Source organism: Myotis brandtii, unplaced genomic scaffold, assembly GCF_000412655.1.
Source record: "Myotis brandtii unplaced genomic scaffold, ASM41265v1 scaffold312, whole genome shotgun sequence".
Lineage (NCBI taxonomy): Eukaryota > Metazoa > Chordata > Mammalia > Chiroptera > Vespertilionidae > Myotis > Myotis brandtii.
Genome location: NW_005361955.1, coordinates 3,983,390 through 3,996,468, shown reverse-complemented (window position 1 = coordinate 3,996,468; position 13,079 = coordinate 3,983,390). Strand labels below are relative to the sequence as shown.

The window sequence follows — 13,079 nt, the reverse complement described above, 5'->3', positions numbered from 1 at the left end:
AATACCTGCCTTCTGGTCCTCCTGTTCCTGGAACGAGTTGGACACTTGATGATGATGGATATTCCTACTGTGAACTTGGCCCTTGCAGCCACTCTGCTCATTAGCAGCCCAGCCAGGCCCTGGCCTCCATGCAAGTCAGCCAGCACCTCACCCTGCTTCTCCAGAGACCACTTTCCACCTCTCTCCCACAGACTCCTCACCGTTTCCTGGGCTTCACTGTCCAAGGTCAGGAGGGATCCTTCCAATAGCAGATCAGAATCCCTCCTTCTGTAGTTCATCCCGAAACCTCACATAGGTATAATGTCTTGGGAGTTTTAAGCAGTAATGACCCAGGTCCCTGCCACGATTTGTCTGTGTCCAGCTGGGGAAAGCAAACCCTTCTAGCCTTCCCTCGGAGTCTTGTACAAATTCTCGGGCGTGTGCCTGTTTTATTCTGAACAGGAAGCAACCGCTTCTATGACAACATCGAAGACATGATTGGCTACCGGCCATTGTCACTCATTAAATGGTGCTGGAAGGTCGTGACCCCCGGGATCTGTGCGGTAAGCGACCACACACCCACTCTCTTTTCCACTCCAGACCTGGCTGAGCTAGAACTGAGGAGATGACATCACCTGGGTGACCCTCTGTGCGCTCAGAAAGTCTGAAGCACCTGGGCTTGGCGAAGGAGGGGCCTCCCTGAGGTCCGTGCTCTGCCACCAGCTTGCTCGACTCTAAGCAAGTCACCCCCCTTCTCAGAGCCTCAGGCTCTATACTTGCAACTGGGTGGCTGTGGCCTGCCTCTATGAGAGACATTTGGCTTTGTTGTTAACTCCGAAAGCAGCACAACTGAGGGTAGCGTTGGGGCTCCCCCTCTGCCCTCTGACCGGACCGTGGAGTCAGAGGCCTTCATGACCTGATGTTGAATAAGAAACAACCCATTGCTCTTCACCCAGTTCTTGGCACTGGAAGTATCTGAAAGCATCTTCACCGACCATTGTAGTTCTGAAAGGCAGCTTTGAAACCAGTCCTAAGAAAGAGCTAGGAAAAATAAAAATCCTGATTGGGCAGAGGCTCCTGGGGGGTGGAAGAGTCCCACAGCCCCAGTGAGGTCCTGGGATCTGGGGGAGGGTGGTCCTTTCCCTGTGTGTCTTCTGCTGGTGGGATGGGCCTCACATTCCCTGTGGACCAGGGCAGAGCCTTGCCTCCCCAAGGCTGTCACATGGGGTGGATCCTCTCCACTCCTGGCCTCCTGCACACTGGCCCCAGGGACCTCTCCCCATCTCTCCGCAGAGCATCTTCATCTTCTTTCTGGTCAAGTACAAGCCCCTCAAGTATAACAACGTCTACACCTACCCGGCCTGGGGCTATGGCATAGGCTGGCTCATGGCGCTGTCCTCCATGCTCTGCATCCCCCTCTGGATCTTCATCAAGCTGTGGAAGACAGAGGGGACGCTGCTCGAGGTGAGATGGGAGGAAGAAAGAGTCAGCAAGGGTGGCCCGAGAGGCCTGAGGTGTAGGGCGGGGCTTGGCTCTGCCTTGGACAGGCTGGTGAGCAGGGTTGAGTCAGTGGGCACCTCTCTGGGTCTCAGTTTCCTCATCTGGGCAATGGGTGGGATGAGAGCAACCTCCCATATGTCTCTCAGGGAAGTCAGATCCTCCTTGATAGGTGTTCATCATGACCACTACGCAGAAGCGGGGTTGAGCCTGCTTCTCTGAGCTCAGCCTCAGTTTCCTCATCTGTAGAATGGGGACAGTGATAGTCCCAAACTTACAGAGGTTTTTGTCAGGACTCAGTGAGTTCATATAGGGAAAGCACTTAGACCAGGACCTGGAACAGAGAGTGACCAGGTTAGCGCTTGCTGTTTCGTTAATGCATTAAGGACCCCATTCCCAGGGCAAGGGAAGAGGATCTAATATTTGGAGACTGCTACCTATCCCATGTCATCACCCTGCCAGGTTTTCTCCTTTAGTCCGCAGAGCAAATCAGAGTGCTGGCATCATTTTCTCGTTTAATAGGTAAAGAAACTGAAGCTCAGAGAAATTGTCACACAGCCAAAAATTAGCAAACCAAAATTTTTTATTGAGATGTAGTTGGTATACATTATACTCATTTCAGGTGTACAACATAATGGATCCCATTAAGTCTAGTTAACATCCATCACTACACATAGTTACAGTTTTCTTTTTTTAAAATTTTTGTTTTATTGCTTAAAGTATTACAAAGAGTATTACATATGTCTCCTCCCCCCGCCCTTGACATTCCCCTGGACTCCCCTACCTGCCCCCCAGTGTCTTGTGTCCATTGGTTATGCTCGTATGCATGCATTCAAGTCCTTCGGTTGATCTCTTACCCACCCCCAACCCTCCCTAGCCTTCCCGCTGTAGTTTGACAGTCTGTTCAATGCTGCTCATAGTTACAGTTTTCTTCTTGTGATGAAAACTTTTAAGATATGCTCTCTTATCAACTTTCAAATATGCAAATACAGTATTAATTAACTGTAGTCACATGTACATTACATGCCCAAGACTTATTTTATAGCTGAAAGTGTGTATCCTCTGACCCCCTTCACCCATTTTGCACACCCACTAATCTGTCCTCTACATTTGTGAACTCGGTTGTTTGTTTTGTTTTTTTAGATTCCACATATAAGTGAAATCATATGGTATTTAGCTTTCTCTGACTTATTCCACTTAGCATAATGTCCTCAAGTTCCATCCATGTTGTCACACATAGCAAGATTTCCTTTTCTATGGCTGAATAGTGTGTGTGTGTGTGTGTGTGTGTGTGTGACATTTTCTTTATTCGTTCATTGATGCACACTTAGGTTACTTCCATATCTTAGCTTTTGTAAATAATGCTGTGATGAACATGGGGTGCATATATCTTTCCAAGCTAGTATTTTTCTTTTCTTCAGATAAATACCCAGAAGTGGAATTTCTGGATCATATAGTAGTTCTACTTTTAATTTTTTTAGGAAACTCCATACTATTTTCTACAGTGGAAACCAAAAATTGTCAAATAATTGTATTGAAGTATGTTTAAGTATGATAAAATTCACGCATTTGGGGAGGACAATTCAATGATTTTTTTAGTCACTTTCAGCATAGTGCATTTATCACCATGAATCAGTTTTACAATATTTTCTTCACCCCAATAAGATCCCACCAGCCCATTCACCGTTAACCCTGTTCCCACCCCCAGACAGCCACATGTCTCCATGGATTTGCCTGTTCTGGACACTTCCTCTCAGTGGAATGGTGCAGTATGTGGTCTCTTGGTGGCAGACTGAATTATAACCCAAGCCATCTTATTTCCAGAGCACTCGCTCTCTGTTTACTCTCATTTCCCACCTGCTGGCGGATCAGATGGTTTGAGTCAGTTTCTCGCTCAGTTAGCAAACTGCAGTGTGCCAGACACTATTCTAAGCCATTTACAAGCACCGAGACATTTAATCCTCAGAGCAGTCCTATGAGGTGCAAGCTCTTATTGTCCCCATTTCACAGATGAGGAAGCTGAAGCACACAGAAGTGAAGCGACTTACCCAAGGGCACACAGCCTCTAAGTGGTGAAGCAGAGGCTGGGAAGTCTGTGCTCTCATCCCCTGATTTTTACGGGCTCGTTCCTCTACTCAGCTGGCTGCACTCATTTGTGGGCCTTATCACGCCAGGGATCTCGGGGGTTGACCTTGGTCTCCCAGGACAAGGTCAGAGGGAGATGGGGGCAAGGGGGGGTGTGTAGACACCCGAATGTGATTGCTTATTCAGAATCGGCTCCACTTAGCCTGCTTGCTCACCAAGGGGCCTGGGCTCCAGAAAAAGCTATGCATCCAGCCCAAAGGAGCAAGCCTGCTTGTGCTCCCAGAGTGAGTCAGGCTCCTCGGCACCTGCAGGAAATGTGGGTCAAGGGCAGTTGGTCAATTCTGATTTGGGACCAAACATATCCAGGGGAGAGTGGGCCTGCAGCCCTAACACCTCGGCCACCACAGGCCCCACCCAGCCTCCCAGCGGCCTTCCGGTATTTAGAAATGCCAGTGTCCCCTGAAGAGTCCCTCCAGGTTTTCTCAGGCCTGCCTTGGAGGGGAGGGAGAGAGGAGGGAGCGGCCACTTTGCTGAGCTCCCTCTGTCTCTCTAAGCTCTCATATCTGCTGCACAGAGATGGGGCTTATGAAAGACAGTGAAGTCTTCGGAGGTTTCCAGCCCTTCCCTACTGGGAGAACTTGTGTCAGTTCATCTACCCCCCTCCATTTCCAGAAGGCTCTGCCAACTGGCAGGAAGGATCTGGAAGGAAAATTGGGGTCAATAGCCCTTACCTCAGAGAATTGCTGTGAATATAGATATCCTGTGCTAATTTGTGGCTAAATCAACTAATCTGAGCCTTGAGATAATCCTAGAAGGCATGTACCAGAATTATCCCCCTTTGACGCCTGAGGAAACTGAGGCACAGAGAGGTTGTTTTTGTGCCCGGGTTAAATGGTAGATCTGGGGTTCAAACCAGGTGCCTGATTCCCAAGTCCATGCTGTTAACTCCTGTCCTGTGTCAGGAGCCTGGTGCCGAGCCTGTTAACCCCACTTGGGCAACCTAAGTTCAGCCTCTTCAGCCTGGCAGGATCTGAAAGAGAAAACAGATCCTTGATCATGAGAAATCAGTCACCCAAAAGCCTTCCCATCCTTTCTGGGGAAAGGGTTTATGCCCAGAAAAGATCTCTTAAATCGGGGCCTGGTTTCTTCCCTCGAGGGAACCAGGGGACGCACAGGAAGCTGAGGTATGGGACCCCCAAGGCAGGGCTGTGGTGGCAGGAGTGAGTCTGCCTGTGGCCTCCACTTCCTCATCAGTATAGTGGGGCAATAGCCATTCCATTCATGCCCAGCCCGGTGCCAGCCACGCTACAAGGTGGCATGAGGCTGTGGCTTTGAGTGTTGGCACTAGTGATAGTTCTGCACCTCCCAGTTGCGGCCCAGGGAGCAGTGGCGCACACACATGCTCCCTGGGTGGTGGCAGCATAAGGACATCCCTTTTGTGGGAAATGCTTCCATTTATCCAGCAGACATTATAGAAAGCCCTAGAGATGCCTTCGCTCACCCTCACAATAGCTCTGCCAGCAGGTACTATTACCCCATTTCACAGATGAGGAAAAGGAAGCTCACAGAAGTTAAATGACTTGCCCAAAACAGATAGTGAGTGGCCGCTCAGTGGTTCGGATCAGCTGCTCTGTCTCTTCAGAGGGAAGGGATGGGGCAGTCGGCCCTGATCTCATCCTAGTCACCTACAGTGGGCCAGGTACAGGCTGAGCGCTTCTGCACCCCCTGCTCCTCACCAAATGCCAGGAGTGGGTATCTCCACTGTCCCCATTTTCCAGATGTGGAAACTGAGTCCCAGGGAGCTCAATTCACTACCAGGAAAGCTCTAAGTGGCAGAACTGGGGCCTGGACCTCAATCTGATGACTCCAAGCTATCCCTCTACCCACTCCCCAACCCCCGTGTTCACTGTGAGGCTGGGAGAGGCCAAGGCAGGCCCCAGGACCCTGGCAGCCGCTCTCACACAGCTCTTCTCCTCCACTCCAACCACCTAGAAATTCCGGAAGTTGGTGATCCCCAGTGCTGATCTGAAAATGAGAGGCAAGCTTGGGGCAGGCCCACGGACGGTGATGGTTAATGACTGTGACGCCAAACTCAAGGGCGATGGGACCATTGCCGCCATCACAGAGAAGGAGACGCACTTCTGAGTGTCCACCTGCCACCTCGGATGCCTCTGCTTCCTTCTCCTTCCCCGGGTGTATAAGAGAACACCTGAAAGCGTACTTCACCTAATGATAGAGGCTTGCTCGTTTTGCACAGGACTTATTAACAAGTTAATTTTAAGGTGGCTGTGTACACTGTTTTAAAGTCACATTCCCCTCCTCGCCCCCAATTATCATGTAAGTAACATTACGAAGAGTTAATACTGTACAGGGACTAGCGGAATCTTGTGCTAGGACACTTTTAACCGGTGTTTTCTAGGGGTTAAGAAAAAAAATGTATCATATGATCAAATTTTTATACTCAGGCTGTGGGCAGGTGGGATGGGAGCGATGCCTGTCCTCCTCTGTCAGCCTTTTATTCAGCCAGTCATGCCCCATGTTTGTCCCTGCCCTTTGCTGCCCCCCTCCTCGCCACCTCCAGGACTGGGGGGCTTTTCCTTCAAACCCTCCCTTCCCCATCCCCAACCTCTTAGCAGTGGGTTTGCAGACAGCAAGGCTGTGTCCGAGAAGAAAAAGTCCCCTGGTCCTACTGAGTGACTTGGGCACGCCCTTCCACTCCCTGGGCCGGTTTCCCTGTCTCCTAAATGCGAGGGCTGGGCCAGGTGGTCCCCCGGTCCTTCCCCGCCTGGCAGCCTCTCTGGGGGATTCTTGCTGATGCCTTGCTGGCTTGCAGATCTGCCATTCATCTTGGATGCTTCTGAAGACTCTCAGGTAGTCATCCTTGCACCCACCCTCCACCGGCTTGTTTTAAATCAAGTTTATCATGGAAACAATGTGGTGGTGATGTGTGTTTTCCCCAAAACTCTAGTTTGATTTCACCCATGAGTGGTCCGTCCTCTGGAGACCAGCCATGTTCTGACCCCTGTCGGGCTCCTCCTGCTCTGCCTCTCTCACCCTCAGCTCTGCCTCTCCACCCTCGGTGGCGCTGGCTGGGGTTGCCTGGGCGCTGGTTTTCAGGCTTAGGAAGCAGCCTCTATTCTTCTTGCAGCTGCACATCCGGCCGATGTCCCAGCCAGGAAGGACCTGCATTGTAGGACGTTCCCCCAGCCGCTCAGGAGAAGGAGCTATGGGGGCCTGGAGCCTGGTTTCATCCTCCAGCCCCGGCCACATCTTCTCCCGCTGGCTGTCCCAGGCAGGCCCTCCTCTCTCCTCTGCCATCCTCATACCTCCGTTCCTCCCCCTCCTTCCTGTCACCAGCAGAACCTTGGAACCTTGAGGAAGCTTCTTCCCCACCCTTTTCTGGGGAGCCTTCCTGCAGCCTCTCTCCCAGGTGCTGAGAAGCCTCAGTGCTTACGAAGGGCAGACTGGGCTCCCTGCCCCTCTGTGCAGGCCCGGGCTCTGGGGGAGGCTGGCTCCTTCCATAGCTCTCTGGATGATCGCTCTCCTTTTTCTTTAATTGGATTTTACATCAAGCCTCTACCTTGGATTCTGAGTTATTTGGGGAAAGGGAAAGTACATTCTTCTTTCTTTCTTTTTTTTTAATCCTCACCCAAGGATATTTCTCCCATTGATCTTTAGAGAGAGTGAAAGGGAGAGAGAGAGAGAGAGAGACATCGATGTGAGAGAGATACGTCGACTGATTGCCTCCTGCACGTGCCCCAACCTGGGCCGGGGATTGACCTGCAACCAAGGTAGGTGCCCTTGACCAGGAATCAAACCCACAACCCTGCAGTCCATGGGCAGACGCTCTGACCACTGAGCAAACCAGCCAGGGTGGAAGGGGCATTCTTTGTCCTTTTCCTTTATGTTCCCAATTTTATTTGGTGGAAATGCAAGCTTTGTCCACACTGAGGCTTCCGTTTCCTGTAACAAACCTGTGCGATTGACTCATCCTCTTAGCAGTGGGTTTGCAGACAGCAAGGCTGTGTCCGAGAAGAAAAAGTCCCCTGGTCCTACTGAGTGACTTGGGCACGCCCTTCCACTCCCTGGGCCGGTTTCCCTGTCTCCTAAATGCGAGAGCTGGGCCAGGTGGTCCCCCGGTCCTTCCCCGCCTGGCAGCCTCTCTGGGGGATTCTTGCTGATGCCTTGCTGGCTTGCAGATCTGCCATTCATCTTGGATGCTTCTGAAGACTCTCAGGTAGTCATCCTTGCACCCACCCTCCACCGGCTTGTTTTAAATCAAGTTTATCATGGAAACAATGTGGTGGTGATGTGTGTTTTCCCCAAAACTCTAGTTTGATTTCACCCATGAGTGGTCCGTCCTCTGGAGACCAGCCATGTTCTGACCCCTGTCGGGCTCCTCCTGCTCTGCCTCTCTCACCCTCAGCTCTGCCTCTCCACCCTCGGTGGCGCTGGCTGGGGTTGCCTGGGCGCTGGTTTTCAGGCTTAGGAAGCAGCCTCTATTCTTCTTGCAGCTGCACATCCGGCCGATGTCCCAGCCAGGAAGGACCTGCATTGTAGGACGTTCCCCCAGCCGCTCAGGAGAAGGAGCTATGGGGGCCTGGAGCCTGGTTTCATCCTCCAGCCCCGGCCACATCTTCTCCCGCTGGCTGTCCCAGGCAGGCCCTCCTCTCTCCTCTGCCATCCTCATACCTCCGTTCCTCCCCCTCCTTCCTGTCACCAGCAGAACCTTGGAACCTTGAGGAAGCTTCTTCCCCACCCTTTTCTGGGGAGCCTTCCTGCAGCCTCTCTCCCAGGTGCTGAGAAGCCTCAGTGCTTACGAAGGGCAGACTGGGCTCCCTGCCCCTCTGTGCAGGCCCGGGCTCTGGGGGAGGCTGGCTCCTTCCATAGCTCTCTGGATGATCGCTCTCCTTTTTCTTTAATTGGATTTTACATCAAGCCTCTACCTTGGATTCTGAGTTATTTGGGGAAAGGGAAAGTACATTCTTCTTTCTTTCTTTTTTTTTAATCCTCACCCAAGGATATTTCTCCCATTGATCTTTAGAGAGAGTGAAAGGGAGAGAGAGAGAGAGAGAGACATCGATGTGAGAGAGATACGTCGACTGATTGCCTCCTGCACGTGCCCCAACCTGGGCCGGGGATTGACCTGCAACCAAGGTAGGTGCCCTTGACCAGGAATCAAACCCACAACCCTGCAGTCCATGGGCAGACGCTCTGACCACTGAGCAAACCAGCCAGGGTGGAAGGGGCATTCTTTGTCCTTTTCCTTTATGTTCCCAATTTTATTTGGTGGAAATGCAAGCTTTGTCCACACTGAGGCTTCCGTTTCCTGTAACAAACCTGTGCGATTGACTCATCCGGAAGTTCCCAAGCTCCCAGCTTCTCTGCTCTGGGCACTGCCCCCATCTGAGCCCACGTTTGCTGAGAGGGCTGTCCAGTGCTGCCCAGGCAGGTGGGACACCTGGTTCTGGTTCCCCTTTTGCACACACAGCCAGGCCTGCCTGGCCCCTCCCTGAGCTCTTTGATCTGGTGGACCCAGGAAATGGACCCAGGAAGATCAGGGCTCAGCTGGGCCCCCTGCTCGTGTCCGCTGTTGTCTGCTCTTCTCCCAACAGGTCCTGGGGAGGGCGTCTCCCTGCTGCTGCTGCTACGGTTCTCCCCCCACGGCTCCCATGGACGCTCAGCCCGCAGCCTCCTGGCACGCACTGCACTGTACATACATCACCACTTAACATCTCACTCACTTAACACGACTAACAGGGCAGGGCGGAGGGAGGGCCTGTGTTCTTTGTTTTTTGTAATTTCCTACTAGTATTTGGGTAACTTTGTGGGGGGTGGGGAGGGAAATGTGGGGGCGAGGGAAACATCATTGTGAAGACTTTTTGATATTCATTAGAAACAATACATCCTTTCTGAGATATTTACAGTATTATTAAAAATGAAAAAGGTTGTACTGTTTTACATAATGAACATTTTTATTGGGTATTCAAAGGGCACACAGTTGTCTGCTTACTCATTTTTAAAAATTAAAGGAATGAACAAACTATAAGCAAAGTGATACTCTTTCGATTGTCTTCCCGTTTTTTATTGCCTCCCTGCTATTCCTGCAAAAGTGTCTTGGTTCCTTATTTGGAGGTTGCAGTCTCAACTCAGGATTACAAACTGGAAACACTCAGGGGTGTTTCAGATCACACTTCCTTCCTCATGTTTGCCATGCATTGAATGTCCACTGTGTGCTAAGTGCTTTATAAGCTATCTGTTTAATCCTCACAACAACCCCATAAAGGAGGCACTTCCCCCACTCTTTTTATTACTAGAGGCCTAGTGTATGAAATCCATGCATGGGTGGGGTCCCTAGGCCTGGCCGGCAATCAGGGCCTATTGGGGCTGTCTCGCACAGTCCCAATCGGGGCCGGGCTGGCCGGGACCTGCCAGCTGCTGGACAGGGCCTGACGGCTGCCAGCCAGGGCCTGGGGGCCTGCTGGCTACTGGATGGGGCCTGCCAGCTGCTGGACAGGGCCTGCCAGACGGGGGAGGGACCGTGGGAGGTTTGCCGGCCGGAGGGAGTGACCAGGAGAGGTTGGCTGCCTGTGGGAGGTTGGCTGTGGGAGCACACTGACCACCAGGGGGCAGCTCCTTTGTTGAGTGTCTGCCCCCTGGTGGTCAGTGCACATCATAGCGAATAGTCAACTGGTTGTTCCAGTCATTCTGGTTGTTCCGGTTCCAGTCGTTCCGTCATAAAGGTCGCTTAGGCTTTTATATATCTAGATTTTTCCCACATTACAGATATGGGAAATTGAGGCGCAGAGTAGTCAAGCCCTTTGCCCAGAGTCACACAGCTAGTAAACAGCAGGACCAGAAAGAGAAGTCAGGTCTGTCTGGCCTCAAAACCCAGTCTTAATCACTGTGCCTTACTGTGTCTTGTGCTGCAAATCCCCTTCACAATAGCAACAGCAATAGCTGCCACAAAGCTCGTGCACCTGTCCTCATAGGCAGACCTACATGTGTGAGGCAGGCAAGGTGGGGAGAACGAGGTGAGGATTCAGAGCATGCAGCCTAGGTTTGGCTCTAGGCTCTGCCCTTGCCAGCCTCAGCTTTTTGAACTCTATAGTGTGGCACAGTACAAGTCTACCCACTTCTCTGGGCCTCAGTTTACCCATAGATAGAATGGCAAGAAAATGAGACCCAGATAGGGAACATAGCTGGTTCAGGATTCCCCTGGAAGTCCTCTGCAGCATTTCATACTCAGCCCCCTGCTCCGTCTCATGCTGTTAAAAATCAAATAAGCCCTTGGCCTGGGCACCTCATTACTCACAAGGGAGCAAAGTCAGTCTTTGTTGCCGACTCCTGGCCTTCTCTGCCTCTCTTGAATAAGGCCCACTTTGTGGGGCATACTTGGAGAAGTAATGCATGCACTGCTCTCAGAGCTTCCAGGCTAGCTGAAGTGTCAGAACCACCCCCATAAGAAACTATAAGCAGGAACCCAGAGCTCAGGGGATGCCAGGGGTAGCAATAAGAACTGTTTATTGGCCTGGCAAGTGTGGTTCAGTGGTTGAGCATCGACTTATGAACCAGGAGGTCACGGTTCAACTCCTAGTCAGGGCACATGCTCGGGTTGTGGGCTCAGTCCCCAGTAGGGGACATGTAGGAGGCAGCCAATCAGTGATCCTTATCATTGATGTTTCTCTCTCCCTCTCCCTTCCTCTCTCTCTCAAATCAATAAAAACATTTTAAAATATATTTTTTTAAATTTTATTGAATACCTACTATGTTCCAGGTATCATGTGTGCATTACCTCATAGGAAGCCTCACAACAAATCTAAGAGGTAAGAATTATTAATCTTATTTTTCATATAAAGAAACAGGTTTAGAGACTAAATAAATTGCCCAAGGAGATATCAGGTATACCTGAAGGCAGAGGAGCTGGGTGGGACCTGGTTTGCTGGGTCTAAATAGAGCTCACATACCCAACCACCTAACCAAGGATGTGGGGCCTGAGCTGCACCTGAGGGATGGGGAGAGTCCTCCAGGCAGGGGAGGGCACTTGAGATGAGGGAATAGCCGGAGCAAAGATAGAGGCAGAAAAATGACTTTGGAGGAAGAGGGTGGAAATAAGAGTCCTCCCCATCCTCGCTCTACTAATACAACTTTACCTGCTGTGAGGCTGGGGTGGCCTCCGCAATCTCTTTGATAGAGCATGGGGATCAGGTAATGCCATGCTCATCAGGGATGGCACCTGGTGCAGGTCTTGGCACAGAGTAGGTGCTCCATCGGGCAGCAGCTTCAATGAACAAGTGCCCAGCTTGCCCCAGAGTGGAGAGCCACAGGAAAGGGAATAAATAAGCATTGAAGACTCAGTATTGGAAATCATGCTGGGCCCTTTCATGTGGTACCATGCCCTCAGCCAGTGGGTCAACATGGTGTTCACATTCTACCAATGAGGAGACGGGCTCAGAGGAGCAGAGTCCACTACCCTGGGTCCCAGAGCTGGCTAGCGGCCGAGCTGCGAGGAGACGGGCTCAGAGGAGCAGAGTCCACTACCCTGGCTAGCGGCCGAGCTGCACATCAGCCCCGGGGGTCTCTGGCTCCAAGGCCATGCACTTGCCACAGCTTGCTTTTGGGAGCCACCGCATGCCCCCACGGCCATCAGCATTGTTGGCTCACTCAAAGCTACAGAACAATTGGTGGTGGTGGAGGCCCTGTAGGGAAAGTCTTCAGGAGCCTCGAAACACCTTTGTTGGCACAAACTTTGAAAGCCTTCATAGTTCCCGAGACGTGTCACTAGAGTTCACTGAGATGGACAAGGGGATGTTTGGGGCCAGTGAGAGACATTGAGGGTGGAAGGGACCATTGGGACCCCTAGAGATCTGGGAGGTGGGGAGGTCCTAGGGATCTAGTAGAATTAGGTGGAGCCTCAGTGGGTGCTGGGGTTCTTGGGAGTTGTAAGGGGTTGAGCTCACGGAGGGTGAGTATGAGAGCTATGGGGACCTTTGGGGAAAATGAAGGGTCATGGGAGCACTTCAGAGCCAGAGGGCTATCAGGAATTATAAAAAGGATTAGGACCCTTGATCATTGGGGCACTGGAGCCATTCAGAGTTGTAGGGGGTCCTTGGGGTCACTTTGTGGGAAGCATGACTCTGAAGAGCACCCTGCAGAATGCAGCCTTGAGGAAAGAGAAGGAGGTAAGGAGGGTGTTGGAAATGCTTTCAGAGGTGGGGAGGCGGGTATAGACAGTGGAGCTGGTGTGAATGTGAATGAAGGGGGGAGTGCCCAGCCAGAATTACAAACCACAAGAGGCAGCAGGCAAGTTGGGCCTGGGCCAAGGACTTCATGACCTTCGCCTATTGAGATTGGAGCAGGCTTGGCTCTTTTGGAGAACCTCCACCTGCGTGTGTCAAGCCAAGCCAACATTTGGCTTTTCTTATTCCCCAAGGAATTTTCTCTGCCTTCCTTTTGAGTCTCTTTCCAAATCCAGTCACTTCCAACTGCAAAGGGTCTTGCAGCCTGGTCTAAGCAGG

The 13,079-nt window shown here is 51.6% G+C and overlaps 1 protein-coding gene across 1 annotated transcript in view; it reads left to right on the top strand.

Moving 5' to 3' along the window:
* The window catches only part of SLC6A11 (solute carrier family 6 (neurotransmitter transporter), member 11), a 102,667-nt gene extending 96,686 nt beyond the window's left edge, over nucleotides 1–5,981 (top strand). The window contains exons 12-14 of the mRNA XM_005870132.2: nucleotides 442–542; nucleotides 1,273–1,443; nucleotides 5,554–5,981. Coding sequence (XP_005870194.1) covers nucleotides 442–542; nucleotides 1,273–1,443; nucleotides 5,554–5,706 — 425 coding nt within the window. The 3' untranslated portion in view covers nucleotides 5,707–5,981. The remainder of the gene's footprint in view (nucleotides 1–441; nucleotides 543–1,272; nucleotides 1,444–5,553) is intronic.
* The last annotated feature ends 7,098 nt before the right edge of the window (nucleotides 5,982–13,079 follow it).